Raw genomic sequence first — 14,783 nt, 5'->3', positions numbered from 1 at the left:
CTCTCTCTTTTTTTAAAAATAGTTTTCTTTCTCCCTCTTATCTTTCTCCCCAATCTTTACATATATGTAAACTTTATAAACACACATATAAACTTTATATATATATATATATATATATATATATATATATATATATATATATATATATATATATAAGCATTAGTTTCTCTTCCTATAGATAAGAGGAAGGTGTAAGCAGTCAATAATAACCATTTATTAAGAGCCTATTTGTGCCAGGCACTGTGCGAAGCCCTGGGAACACAAAGGTAAAATCCCTATTCTCAAAGAGATTCCATTCAAGTGGTACAGATAAAGTGCAAACAATTGAGTTAGTCAGGGGTCCTCAAACTACAGCCTTCGGGCCAGATGCCGCAGCTGAGGACGATTATCCCCCTCACCCAAGGGCTATGAAGTTTCTATGTTTAAAGGCCCACAAAACAAAGTTTTTGTTTTTACTATAGTCCGGCCCTCCAATAGTCTGAGGGACAGTGAACTGGCCCCCTATTTAAAAAGTTTGAGGACCCCTCAACTGGAAATAATCAACAGAGGCAGGTCACTAGAATTAGAGGAATCTCCCCGTCCCAAAAGAGAGGATTCTAAAAGCTGAGACTTGAAGAAAGCCAGGAAAGCCAGGAGCAGAGATGAAGCAGAAAAACATTCCAGGCTTGGGGGAAAGACAGCCAGAGAAAATACCTGGAGCTGAAAGGTGGAGTAACAAGTAAAAAGGTGGCCTTCAGAGCTAGGAAAATATAGATACTGGCTATGTGACCCTGGTCACTTCATTAACTCTCTTCTGCAAACTCCAGCCTATGTACCAAATCCTTCCCAGTGCCTATGTTCATAGAGCAGGCAAATTAAGTCCGATCCTAGAAATTTTAGATCCAATAAAATCTTGTTTAAAAAACACAAATATTCTTAGTTCACTGTACAAACCCAGGTGGTAAGCCACCTTTGCTTTTGGGCAATAGTTTGTGGAACTCCTCTTTCCCTTCCTTTACTCATTCCCACCTGCCAGCTGCTCAAAAGGGATACATTTCTGAGAATGTACTAACTTGTCTTAGTTGGGAAAGTGCCTCATCTGGGAATAAGCGCCATCTACCAATGAAATTGAAGATTCCACCTCTATCCTTTTTTTTTTTTTTTTTTTTTTCAAGTAGCCTACAAGCATTTTCCTTGACTCTGGCCCTTATATCTGGTAACTACAAATTCAAAAAGAGGGGGATGTTCTGTGTGAATAACTTTTATTCTTACTTACTTTCAGATTGTTTTCAGAGGGAGGGAATTTCTCTCCTGATGAATTGAGTACATTTTGTAATCGACTGGAAAAGGAATCCTTGCGAATTGAATTTATTGAGAGTTTTATCATGATGAAGATGGAGAAAATGGAGAATGAATATGTAGAGCAGGTAAGCACATCTTTCTCGACCCACAGATGGGAATTCAAATGTACCAATCATTTATATTCTGTCATTCCAATGTAAAAGTAATATCTTCTAGGTTTTTAAAATTAAAGGTTATATGATTTGGTTTTTTAAATTGAGACAGAAAATTCAAATTTCTTTCATATAGATTTTTCTTATGTTAGAAAAAATTAGAATTAGACCTATACTTTCTACTTTTTTTTTTAGGCAAATGAGATCATCAACAAATTTGAAAGTAAATTCCATAACCTATCAGTGGATCTCATTTTTATAGAGAAAATCCAGCGATTTTTGACAAATCTGCAAGTGAATATCAAGGCAGAGGTAGAATTTCCTATTTCTTTTACTGATGGGTTAATGCCATTTATTTTATCTTGGGGATTTCTGGCCAGCTATGGAGAGAAGTGGATAATGTTGGTATGGAATGGGATGTGAGATCCTTTGAGAAATTTCACAAATGAGTGACTAATTCTATCAGCAATTTGGAGTTGTGCTAGACATGACCAATCTGTGCCTAACCAGACTTATGGCTCTAGTGCCATATTCTTCTTTTTCTATTTTGTGAAGATTCAAATCTGGAAAAATTGTGTGGTGGGGGGGAAGGATGTTTAGGAGCAACAATGCTCCAATGAATGGCATGAAGAGACATAGAAAAAATTGGCTTTGTCTGTGGCATATTATATTACTTGACTAAAACAAGGTGTTCATGAACTTATGAATTTAACTTCCAAAGGAAGAGTTAACCTTGAGATCCCTTGGTGGTCCATCCAACCAACTCTTTTACTATGGCCAACGTGTGGTGTTGGATATAGCAAGGACTGTTTGGGTAAATAGGAGTGGATCAGCACAAATCCATCAACATTATTAGAAAAACAATTTAAAGTTTCCCTTATAGCTGATAGTTAATATTATTTAATATTATTTTCACATGTGAAAGAGAGCAGAGTTGGGACAGGTATGGTGTCTAGATATGGTCAGTGGGATGCACAGTAAATTTTATTTGCTTGATAAATATTGAATCATCCCTTTTGATTTATTAGAAAGTCACAACCTCCCTTGGCTAACCTTCATAGAACTTTACACATGACAACTCCCACCATAACCCCTTCTAGCTCTAGCCCCCAACTCTGCAGAGCCCAATGTTCTTATTTTACAAATGGCAAACTGGGATGCCTATGGGTGAAATAACTTGCCCAAAATGATAGTTATTTGGTGACAAAGGACCTGCCACTATAATACCTTAACATTTACCAAAAGAGTATTAGGTAATGATTGCTAGCCTAGGGATTACAAGAGCTGGAATCTAGTCCAGCTTCTGTCACTCACTGCTTTTATGAAAAGATCAATAAGAAATTTTATTTATATTTTCCAAAAAAGATCATTACAATAGAGTCCAAAAATAAAAGAATTGAGTATTTGTCCCTTTGTTACAATGTCTTAATTTTTCAAAACAAAAAGAGAAACTATTATTCCCACCAAGTTAGAGTTAGAAATTCAATTAAGCATCTGTAAAAAGCATTTTATTTGTATGACCACATCTGTGCAAAAAATTAAGCTATCTTTCAGGACAATATTATTCAATATTATAATCATATATATAAATAAAAATAAATATTTAAATCAAAACAGCTGAACACTGTATAATTTATGATGTTTTTCATAATTGTTGGAATCTTTACAAAGTGTTAAGCCATTGGAGTTGATAGAGACAATAATTATCTAATTTGGCATGGTTCAATATGATTGATTTGATCTTAGAAAGAGATATTTTGGGCCAGTACTTGAAACAAGGTACTAAGTACAACTGATAGAAACAATGCTTGTGTTCACACCTTTAGAGAGCTCATAAGTATCTAAGTATTCAATGGAGTTCACATGTTTGGGGAGAGTTCAGGGTTTAGAAAGAGATATCCGAATTCACACCTCCCTTAGGGGGCCAGAGAGCACTCTGGGAGATAACCCAGAATCCCTCTCTCTCCAGAAGGAGGAGTTAACCTTTGGGAGATCATATATATATATACAGGAAGCTCTTAGAGCTTGGGAGAGTTTTTCTTGGGAACATTGACTGGGGTCGGAGAGGAGCACTCTGGGAGGAAGCCCATAAGCCCTATCTTCAAGGAAAGAGATTCATTGCATCTTCCAACTTGGTGCTGGCTGGAGGCTGAAGAAGGCAGAGGCAGAAGCCAAGGACAAAGCTGCAAGAGCTTTTGGGAGAGATAGGCCTCTGAGCTAACCGGGCTATATTGAAGGACACAATAAAAGATCTGAACTCTTTTATCACCTGGCTGTGTTTTAGAAAAAGAACACCAACACATAATAAAAAGTTTCATGATACCAATACAGATTTTTTTTTTAATGAAGACATCTTAAAATTAACAGGATCCCCTTTTGATCTGATCTGGACCTGTGATTTTATTGGTGTACAAAATTCCTATTTAAGGAAAACCTAACAATGCAGATCAGCAATTATCTTCAACTTTGAGTCTTAGAGAATTGCCAAGGACCATTTAAATGACTTAGATCCCAGAGAGCTTAAGTACCTTGCCCAAAGTAACACAGTCACTATAAAAGCAAGACTTCAGTTAGGTCTACCTGATTCCAAGACCAACTATGTATCCACCATGCCATACTGTGTGGATGCCAATAGAATAAAAGAGGCATAATTTGACTCATTTTTTTTAATTCAACAAATGCTTTTCATTGTTTTTCTGCCAACATTCTAATTAGTGAGAAATAATCTAACTTTTACAAGATGTCACAACTGATGTTAAATATAACAAAATTCTTGATACCTTTCTTGTCCTTTAGTTATATGTGCCAATTTTTTACCTGCTAAATTTGAACATCATTTTGAGCTTGAATTTTAGGCTTAGAACAAATGGAGAGTAATAGCTTTTTTATGTATTAATTAATATATCAGAAAATGTATTTCAACGTACTCATCTTAGCTCCCAGATTATCCTTCTAGAAATAAAGCCTAACCTCTACTTTTCCAGGTGTTCAAATCTAATTTTCAAACCGAGACACTAAATAATGCTCTAAAAGAACTTCGCCACAAGATAAGTATTTGTGGTCAAGACATTATGGACCAAGAAGTAAGTACCTAGTCCTATGTCCTTTTCCTACCATGTTGTAAATCTGAGAGGTACATGCTGATAGAAATATAATTGTAAGGAGGAGACTTTTATATCTTTGTCTAGAATATGCAATTTTGGTCTTGCTGTAATCTCTCTAATGTGTCACTAAATGATACAAATTCTAAAGAAGAAATTGTAGACCCTTCAGGAAAAAAAAATTTGAATACTACCCTTTATATCAACTTTGCACATCTAGTCTGAATAAGAAAAAAATTTTCAGAGTGAATAAATATTGTCAAAGGAGATTATCCCAGGAGGACATAAAATAAACCTACACATTTATATTATTTTAGAATGGTTTGGAGTTGCAAAGAAAAACCCTATGTAGGGTTTGTTTGGGGTCATTTCTTCAAAGCCTTTTGCACCTCTGCTTACTATAGCCAATTTGTAACTGAAACAAACAAATACATTATCACTCATTTGCTTTTAAGGTATCGCTACCTTGCTTTTTTAAAGGAAAATATTATCATTTATTTAGAAAATAATATGTTATTGGTTTTCCTGTTTTCTTCTTATGAATGTATGATACTTCATTAGCAGAAAATAAGAGAAACAGACATTTCTAAAAACCAATCAAGTCCCTTATCACTAATTGAATCACTAGTAGCTCCCATTCTCTAAACATTGACATGGTTTTCTTTCTCCCATTTGCAGGTTGCCCCACAATTTTTTTTCCATAACTCTTAGCTTCTTTTATTGCATCATATGCTCAGCCACTATTTCAAATGTAGTTGCTAATTATTTCATATCTCTTCAACTCACTTTGAAGCCAGACTGTTCCAAATCTGAACTATCTTTCTATCCCAAGCTTTCTTTGTGCTTCTTTTCTACAGTGATCTCTGAATAGGCTCAGAATTGTCAGAAGGGATACGTGTAGAGTAGTTGCATGTGAGCACAACTATTCCCTCCCAGTCTTTTCTCTCTTCTCCTTCCTCTTAAGTAGTGCCAAATTGACTTTTTTTTAAAGGTTGCATATTGTATAATATAAGTTCTGACAGCTATACAAATATACTTGGTTAAGACCCTTCTCTCCAGATGAACCAGCACTCTATTTTGCCACCTGACTTCTTGAAGAAGCCAGATGTAGTACTCAAATATTTTCAAACTGCTAAAAAAGGTAAAATTTATTCATATATAGTTGTACTAATTTTTTTCAATCTCTCTACTTATTTTCATGACCCATGTCATTAGACTGTGAATGCAGAAGACCTATACAATTTTTCCAAACATATAGTGGAAAAACTAACTCAAAGGATTCAATATCTTAACTGCCATTTGGATTACCAGGTAATAATTATATGTTTTTTCCTAGGAAAGATGTGATTTAGCATTTCTATGTCTTTCAACTCTGAGTGCTGTCTGGGGTATCTTTAGATGGGAGCAAGCTGCCTAATTGACCTAAAAAATACTACAGGATTAAATAAATCTTATGCAGTCCTTCAACAAGATTTTGTTAAGTACTTACTATAGGCCAGAGCCTGTACTAACCACTGGAAATATACATACAAGTAAAAAGACAATTCTTGCCTAAACAGGCTTACATTCTAATGGGGGAAGATGTACATACCGAGGAGTTTAGAAGGGATGAGAGATTATAGGTAAAATCCAAAGAATCAAAAGAGGTCAATCTAGAGAAGACTTGACTGACCTGGGCTTCCTCCTTAAAATGGAGGTTCTGTGAAGAATCAGCCAATTGAAAGGACAAAGGGTGGAGGGTGCTTCTAATGGGTAAAATCAGAGGTGGGGTGAGCTTTCAGTGACGAGGTATCTGATGCACTCTGGAAAAAGTTTAAGGAAGTCAGTAGGAACATGATTCTTAAAAAAGAATTAAAATATCTTTTGATATTGGATCAATAGATACCTATCTATTGATAGTGAAAAAAGATGGCAATTAAAAACTGGATGATATAGATGATATTTTTGATATGCTAGGGGTAAATAGATTAAATCTTGCCTACTTAATTTTAAATATTCCTCCCTTATTTGGGTTTTCTAAAAATAAAATTCTGATATTTCCCCCTCATAATCTATATTTCTCAATATATCTGCCCTGATCCATGTCAAAAAATTTAAAAAAGGGGGGGGGGAATTTTTTCAGCAAAATTAAGAAACATACCAAAAACATCTGATACTATATGCAGTGTTCCACTTTGCATAGTTCTCCTTTGCAAAGAAGTGAAGGAGAGGAAGACCTACCTTCTCATTTTTCCCATGAAGTCAGGCTTGATCATTTTATTTTCATAGCATTAAATTTTGATTGTTTTGTTATTATCTTGTTGTTACCATTGTGTATATTGTTTTTGTTTTCCTGATTCTGGTTACTTCATTTTGAATCAATTTATATATCTTATAATTCTATAAATTCTTATTTGTTAATTTTCATAATAATATGCCAGTACATTAAAATACTATAATTCAATTAGTCATTTTCTGATTAACAAGCATCTATTTAGTTTTTATTTCTTTGATGCTATCAAAAAATATTAAAGTAAAATTTTGGGTGCCTATGACTGTAAGTACTATTTTTGTCATTGACCCCCATGAAATATATGTCTGGCAATGATATCTCTGGGTGAAATATCTGGGACATCGTAAGAACTCTCTTCACATAATTCTGTATGGAGGGGATGCTTACCCAAACTGACTACTCGGAGGCATTCCAGATACAAGGTTTTTATTCTGTTCTTGCACACCAACTGGACAGTCCAGCATAGTGTCTGACCCAGAGTAGAAGTGAAAACTGGATTATATAGGAGAAAAGACACAGGAACGCCACCCCCTTCCTGTTGATGTTTAAATTCATTGTATAGACTGAAAAGGAAGTAACCGCTGACCAGTGGTCAACAACACTGTCTACTTCCTGGAGGTCAGGACGTCTGGAAGCTTAGGCCTCAGGTCTGACCTGTTTCAGCCGTAGTCTTCTGAGAAATCTTCCCTTGTAACATTCATACCCCTCTCTTGTTCACCCCTTGTGCCATTCAGTCCTCCTTCTTGTTCATCCTAGGGGAACCATGGCACTGTCAAGGCCCAGTGGCCTCGGGGCCATTCTCCCATCCTTCCCACCCAAGCAGTCCAGACCCAGATTCATTTGGGACAAAGGAACAAGGTCTCATCTTCTGGAGAGCTGCTTCAGGCTGACAAGGGGCGCAGAGTTGGCCCAGTGGGATCCAGACTTGGGTAGGGGAGACAAGTGACTTGTAGGCATCATCAGCAAACAGGGGGGCTGAGTGTCAGCATCAGGTTTCAGTGATGTCAGGGTGACCAAGTAGTTGAAATTTTATGGCTTGGAGTCTGGAAGAAACAACTCTCATAAGTAGATTAAAAATGCAGAAACTAATGTGAGCAAAAAAATTAAATAAACAAAAGTGGAGTTAGTATGAGAGTTACTAGGGAGAGTAACCAGGAATCCCATCCAGAGGAAGATGGGAGGGTGGAGATGAGGCTTTCATGAATGTCTCACATGCAAACAGCTTTTCCTAGAATTCCTACTTTTGTTCCCTCAAAGGATTAAGGGCAATGGATGGAACAGTTTGGCCCTATACACAGTGAAAGGAGTGCTCAGATGGTCTCGGGGGCAAGCACCATAATGTTGAAAAGGCATTAACCATTGGGTAGAGAGGATTGCAGGCAGAGTGGAGATAATAATCTTAAATGGGTTTGATCTCCTTTAGTAAAAACTCTGAGTTTTTCAGTCTTACAAGGGAAGGCTTTTACCCAATTAGTACAGGTGTCAACAAAAACCCCTGGCTGGGGGCATATGTGCAAAATCCGTCTGCCAGTCCTTCCCTGGGTATGTACCCCTCCTCCAGTTAGGCTTCAGGATGGGGGGTTTAGCAGCCCTTTCACAATTTACTTGGGCACAAACTGAGCAGACCTGACAGATTTGTTTGTTTCTCCTAGCTTGTGACCAGTAAAAATAGGTCCCTCAAGGGATTGGAGAGCATTTATTTTCCAAATGGGTAGCTTGGTGTAGACCAAAGAGAAGTTTCCACTGGCTGGTTTAGGGATTAGAAGTTGGCCCTAGGTATTTGAAACCGCTCAGAAAGAGAAAGCATGTATCCCCTTTCTTTAGCAGGGAATGGTTACTGGGAGTTATAGGGGGAAGTATAAGAGTCAGGACTTGTGGAATTAAAGGTGTCATGGTCAGGGGCAAACAGGCAGCTAAATCTGCAAGCCTGTGTCCCTTGGTCTGAGGTCTGAAGTGAATCCCTCTTCTGTTGTCCTTTACAAAACTTAACAGAAACCTCTCTAGTTCCAGGGACAGCTTGCATTAATTGTTTCCCTGCACACTTACTGGGGGATGTTTAGCTGTCAAAAATCCCCTTTCTCTCCATATACCCCTATGAGCATGTAAAACATGAAAGGCACATTTGGAATGAGTATAATGTTCATTCTCATTAGTTTTGATAAATGTGTTCATTCATTCATTTCATAAATATTTATTGAATGCTTATACTATGCCTATGCTAAGCACTGTGTGGGGAATATAAAGTTGGATGGCATTTAGTATCATAAGACATAGAAAAGACTTTAAGAATCACCTAATTCACACCCTTGATTTAACAGATAAAAACCTTGAAATTCACTGAGGTAATTTTTTTTTCTTTTAAAGAAGGAAGACACTAATAAAGTTTTCATGTAATGATGGAAAGTCTTCGTGTAGAAAGTGAAATTTTATCACCTTTTTTTAATAGATCAAGTCTTTATGAACTTGAAGTCAGGAAAGTCAGGAAGTAAAGATAAGGAGAGAGAGCATTCCAGGCTTGGAAAAAAGCCAGTGAAATCTGAGCATTATTGGTAGAATTCTTAAGATTTCTGTTTGCTTAATTTTCCTATCTATGATTGATACTGGAAACAGGATATTTTTTTCTTATCCCCAACTCACTTCCAGGGAGCTGGGGCAAACACAGACAATGTTCTCTTTGTAGCCGACATGACCGAAGAGGAAAACAAGGCAGATACGATTAAAGAGACACTTCTTCAACCCAGTCGGATGGGAAAAACAATGCTTGATGATGTGGCTGTGGAAATAATCAAAAACGTCCTTCAGTAAGTCCTATTTTCTTTCACATTTAGTATGCCATATTCCAGTTATCTCATTGATAGTCTTTCTTCAGTAAAGGAAGAATGTTTGTTCTTCTTGATTACTAACAAATTCATTGCTTTGTCATTTTGGTCTAAAAGCTTAGTGGCAACGTGTCCGGGTTAGTTGAATCAAGTGTGCATCTCGGTAGATGTCCTGTAAATTTTATTTACACTTTGTTCCTTGTTTTCAATATTTCTGAAAAATTCTCTTGTCCCATGAAACATATCATGAGATTTTTGCTTTATTTTCTTTTCAAGGCATCTGATCATAAATTATTATAACTGCTGCCTTTTATTTTTTATAGTTTCAAAGCAACCTTCTTTATAACTTGTTCTATTTTTTGTTCCATTTCTATAGTTCTGTCCTTAAATAAAACAATTCTGTTGCTCAGTTAACTCATTGTTTACTTTTTTCTCTTGTTTGAATTTATTTAGTATTTTATTTTTCTGCAGTAATTTGTAAAAACAATTTTTAACATTTATTTTAAAACTTTGAGTTCCAAATTCTTTCCCTCCTCCTCCTATCCTTAAGACATACAATTTGATATAGTTTATACATGTGTAATCATGCAAAACATTTCCATGTTGTAAAAAAATAAATAAATAAACCCTCAAGAAAAATAATATGAAAAAGTGTGCTTCAATTTGTATTCAGACACCATCAGTTCTTTCTCTGGGTATGAATAGCATTTTTAATCATAAATCTTTCAGAGTTGTCTTGGATCATTGTATTGCTGAGAACAGTTAAGTAATTCACAGCTGATCATCTTATAAAATTGCTGTTACTTTGTACACAGTATATTTGTACTTTTTTTCTTACTTTCAATTTTGTTAATCTCCTATTTTATTTTCAGAATTTCAAATTTGACATTTAATTGGGGGAGGGGGAGTTAGCTTGTTTTTTTTCTAGCTTTTTTAGTTGCATGCCCAATTCATTGATCTTTTTCTCTTTCTTATGCAAGTAAGCATCTAGACATATAAAACTTCTCCTAAGAACTGCATTGGCTGCATCCCATAAATTTTGGTATGTTGTCTCATAATTGTTCTGATACAGAAACAAGTTCTACAATCTTTGAATTACTTCACTTAACATACACAGAAGAGCCTTGTCAAGAACTGATCATTTTAAATTTAAATAAAAAAATATTTAAATTAAATTTAAATAAAGTAAGACTCTTGACCCCCAAGCCAGAAGAGGCAGCACTTAGAAATCAAAATTATTAGCATATTCATCACATATATTACCTTGATAATTGTGAAAATCATAATTTTTCTCCAACCATAATATTTATTCATTGAATCAGAACATTCTATAGTTTGCTCATTTCTTTGGTTGTCTCTTTTCCAAAACAAAACAAAACAAAAAAAAATTTTTAAGGTTTCTAGTAGAACTGCTTTTTTTTTACAGGGTCATCTATATTAACATTTTGAAGGGAATATTAAAAAGATGGGCATCGTGACCACTCACTCCTCCATCTTCTTTTCCTTTTTCTCTTGGCCACAGTGGATAATGTTGACCATTATTTTCTTAATAATTTTTTTCCTTCTTTGCCTTCTTTAACACAACATTCTCATTTTATCTCTCTACTCTCTCTGTATCTTTTTTCTGGCTTTTCCCACCATCCAAGTTAAGAAAATTTCCCCCAAGTCTCTATCCTTGGTCCTCTTTTCTTTCTCTTGGCAACCATGTCTATCATTCATTCAAGTGATCAATCAAACATTAAGTACCTGACATATCAAGTCAATTCAAGTCAACAAACATTTTTTAAATGTGTGCTATTATAGACTCTATTCTAAGTGCTGGGAACTACATAAAAAGGCAAAAAAAATGTTCCCTATTAGTAAGAAGCTTATAATCTATGCAGAGAACAATGTATAAATTATATACATGTAATGAAGACATACAGGGATATAGATAGGTAATCTATAATAATCTCAGAGGAAAGGCAGTAGCAATAAAAAGAACTAAGAAATGACCTTCTTGCAGAAGATGGAATTTTGACTGAGACTTGAAAGAAGTCAAGGAAGCAAGGAGATGGAGACAAGGAGGAAGAAAATTCCAAGGATGGGTGACAGCCTGCAAAAATGCCCATGGTCAGGAAGGCCTGGATTCAAATCCTATCTCTTTCACTTACTAATTCTATGACTCTAACTTCTCTGTCCTCAGTTTCCTCATCTCCTAAAATGAATGAGTAGATGTTGATGAACTCTAAGGTTCCTTTCAGCTTAGTTCTATGTTCCTATGTAAACATATAAAAATATTAAGTAATTGGGGGTGGGAGGGGAGGGATACATCTACTCCTATAACTTTACCTTTCACTTCTGTGACAAAAACACAGGTCAATGTTTTCTGCAACCTGCTAGAAACATCAGTGTCTTTGCAGCTCTTCAAGCTCTTCATAATCACAAGTGAACTCCTTACCCCAAAAAACAAACAAGCAAAAAAACAACAATAATGATGACGACAATAAAACCACCTTCTTCTTTCAGGAAATCTCACAGCTTTTCCTTTTGGTTTCAGACTTCCAGAACAAAGGCGTGATCGAGAACATGGTGGCAAAATCAAAGGTGGGTAAACTTTGGGATGTGAAAAATTGATCATCAGAATTCCCAGGGATATTTCCAATTTTTGTCAAAGTACTGGGAAATATCCCAAGTGTTTTGCTATTTTCTTTTCATTATCTAAAGGGAAACGTCCAAGACGACGGACAGACAGCATCATCCCAAATAAAGACATAAAGAAGATCTTATCAGTGACCAGTAACTTGTCACAGGGAAGGTAGGATTTGTGAAATACAAATTTGTTTCCTCTTTTTACCTTCACTTCCTTTCCCTCTTTCCTCTTAACCCTCCATTCACCTCTCTACACTCTTCCTACCCAATTTCTGCAAGTTTTTAATTTCTTGTTCTCTGAAGCATTGGCCTTCTGATATAGCCCCACCTTTTTTTGTCCCTTATTTCTCATGGACCTTTTTTTTTAGTTTTTCAGTCAAGTCCTTCTATCTTTCTTCTTATCAATATCATAAGCTAGCTACTCTCAGCCAGAAAAGCTCAAAAGTATGCTCCCACCAGGGTTTTCCACCAAAATAAGGCTAAATTGAAGGAAATTGGGATAGCTTGTGCAGCCTGCAACCTGGCACAGTGGAGAGAATTACTAGGCTTAGAATTATGAGAAACTGGATTTGAATCTTTCCTCTTAAATTTGCTAGATATTTGATTATGGAGAAGTCAATTAATCTTTCTGACTCTCAATGTCTTTGTAGCTGTGATACTCTCAATAGTGTTGTAAGGCTTAAAATGAAAGAACGTGCAAAGAACTTTGGAAAATTTTTAATGCTCTATAAATATCAGTTATTAGTATTATCTTAAGATTTCGCTGGCTCTAATCTTTTCTTCCAGAATATTTTTTTCATGTCATTATCAGAGCTAAGACTTCCTAAAATATTACTCAAGGTAGGAAATGGTTAATGATAGGAATTAAATCCATAAATTCATTGGTATAAGGAATTCCCAGTTTTAGAAATTCCTTTCATCAATGCAGCTTGGAAAACTTTATGCGATTTAATAGTCTTAGATAGTTGCCTAGAGGACTAAATTAGATGACTTGCCCAGAGTCACATAGCCAGTATATAGCAGAGTTGAGATTTAATCCCAAGTCTTGCTCTAGAAGTCAGCTTTTTCTTCATTAGTCTATTCTGCTTCTCAAAATGAGTGCAATTTTTTTTTTTGACATTTGATTTTGGAAGTATGAACTTATCTCAGGGAAATGGAAAGCATTGGCATATTTTCCAGGTGTTTGAATGTCAAAAAATATCCCAAAGCAATTTAGAGCTAAACCTCACAAGATTAATTCTGATCGTGTTGCTGTGGAATCCCTTAATCTAGAGCTATCAATCATACAGCCCCAGAACCAGATTAAAATGTAATAGTGAAATATTTAGCAAAATAAAGATAACATTACATTTTAAAACTAAGTTGATATGTGGCCAGGAGAGATTCTTATGTATGGATTAATAGCCCCATTTCTATTTGTGTTTACACTCGTGCCTTTGATGTCACTAATTATTCTTTTAGTTTAAAAGAATATATAATATTTTATTTTCCTCCAGTTATGCACTAAAACAATTTAGCCTTTGGGGTTTTTTTTTGTTTTGTTTTGTTTTGTTTTGTTTTGTTTTGTTTTTTTAGTTTTGAGTTCCAAATTCTATCCCTCCTTCCTATTCCTTCCCTTCCTCCCTCCCTGAGACAATAAGCAAACAGATATAACTTATACATGTACAATCATGTAAAACATTTCCCGTATTAGTCATTTTGTATAAGAAGACTTGAAATAAAAAAAAGAATGAAAGGAAGTGTTAAATATCATGTTTCAGTCTATATTCAGACTGTTTCATCCTTAGTCTTTTGGGATTGTCTTTAATCATTGTACTGATGAGAATAAGTCATTCACAATCCTTCATCATACAAAACTGCTGTTATTGTGTACAAAGTTCTCCGGGGTTTGCTTGCTTCACTTTGAATCAGTTCATTTAAGTCTTTCCAGGTTTTTCTGAAATCATCTTACATGTTATTTTTTATAGCACAATAATATTCCATCACAATTAAATACTAAAGCTGTTAAGCCATTCCCCAATCAATGATCATTCCTTCAATTTCCAAATTTTAGCCACCACAAAAAGTACTGCTATATATATATTTGTACATTTGAGCCCTTTTCCTTTTTTGTTTTTTATATCTTTGGGATACAGACCTAGCAATGATATTCTTGAATCAAAAGGTATGCACAGCTTTTATAACCCTTTCAACATCATTCCAAATTTCTTTCCAGAATGGACAATGCATTAATATCTCAGATTATTATCATTTGTCCTTCATTCTCAAAGAGGACCATGACATCAGAGAGGTGATGCCATGAAATACAAGTGAATTGGATTTAAGTGAGGGAGGGCTGTCCAAGATCACCACCTCACTTTCCCCTCCAGAGTCATATGGATCCAGTGGGAAGATATAGATCAAGACTGCTGGAGATGACCCTGGATGAATTGGGAGACTTTCAGATTGAATATAAATAGCTATTATTTTTTGCTTTGACCAGAAACCCTGAGGATCTTACCCTCCTAGCTTAATTTATTTATTTAGA

The 14,783-nt window shown here is 35.4% G+C and overlaps 1 protein-coding gene across 2 annotated transcripts in view; it reads left to right on the top strand.

Moving 5' to 3' along the window:
• CCDC180 (coiled-coil domain containing 180) overlaps nucleotides 1-14,783 on the top strand; it is a 123,244-nt gene that overhangs the window by 81,622 nt on the left and 26,839 nt on the right. For both annotated transcript variants that reach the window (XM_031954908.1, XM_031954907.1), the window contains 7 exons: nucleotides 1,262-1,406; nucleotides 1,629-1,745; nucleotides 4,418-4,516; nucleotides 5,750-5,845; nucleotides 9,450-9,607; nucleotides 12,165-12,211; nucleotides 12,332-12,422. In XM_031954908.1, coding sequence (XP_031810768.1) covers nucleotides 1,262-1,406; nucleotides 1,629-1,745; nucleotides 4,418-4,516; nucleotides 5,750-5,845; nucleotides 9,450-9,607; nucleotides 12,165-12,211; nucleotides 12,332-12,422 — 753 coding nt within the window. The remainder of the gene's footprint in view (nucleotides 1-1,261; nucleotides 1,407-1,628; nucleotides 1,746-4,417; nucleotides 4,517-5,749; nucleotides 5,846-9,449; nucleotides 9,608-12,164; nucleotides 12,212-12,331; nucleotides 12,423-14,783) is intronic.

Source organism: Sarcophilus harrisii, chromosome 2, assembly GCF_902635505.1.
Source record: "Sarcophilus harrisii chromosome 2, mSarHar1.11, whole genome shotgun sequence".
NCBI lineage: Eukaryota > Metazoa > Chordata > Mammalia > Dasyuromorphia > Dasyuridae > Sarcophilus > Sarcophilus harrisii.
This window is presented reverse-complemented; position numbering and strand designations above follow the sequence as displayed.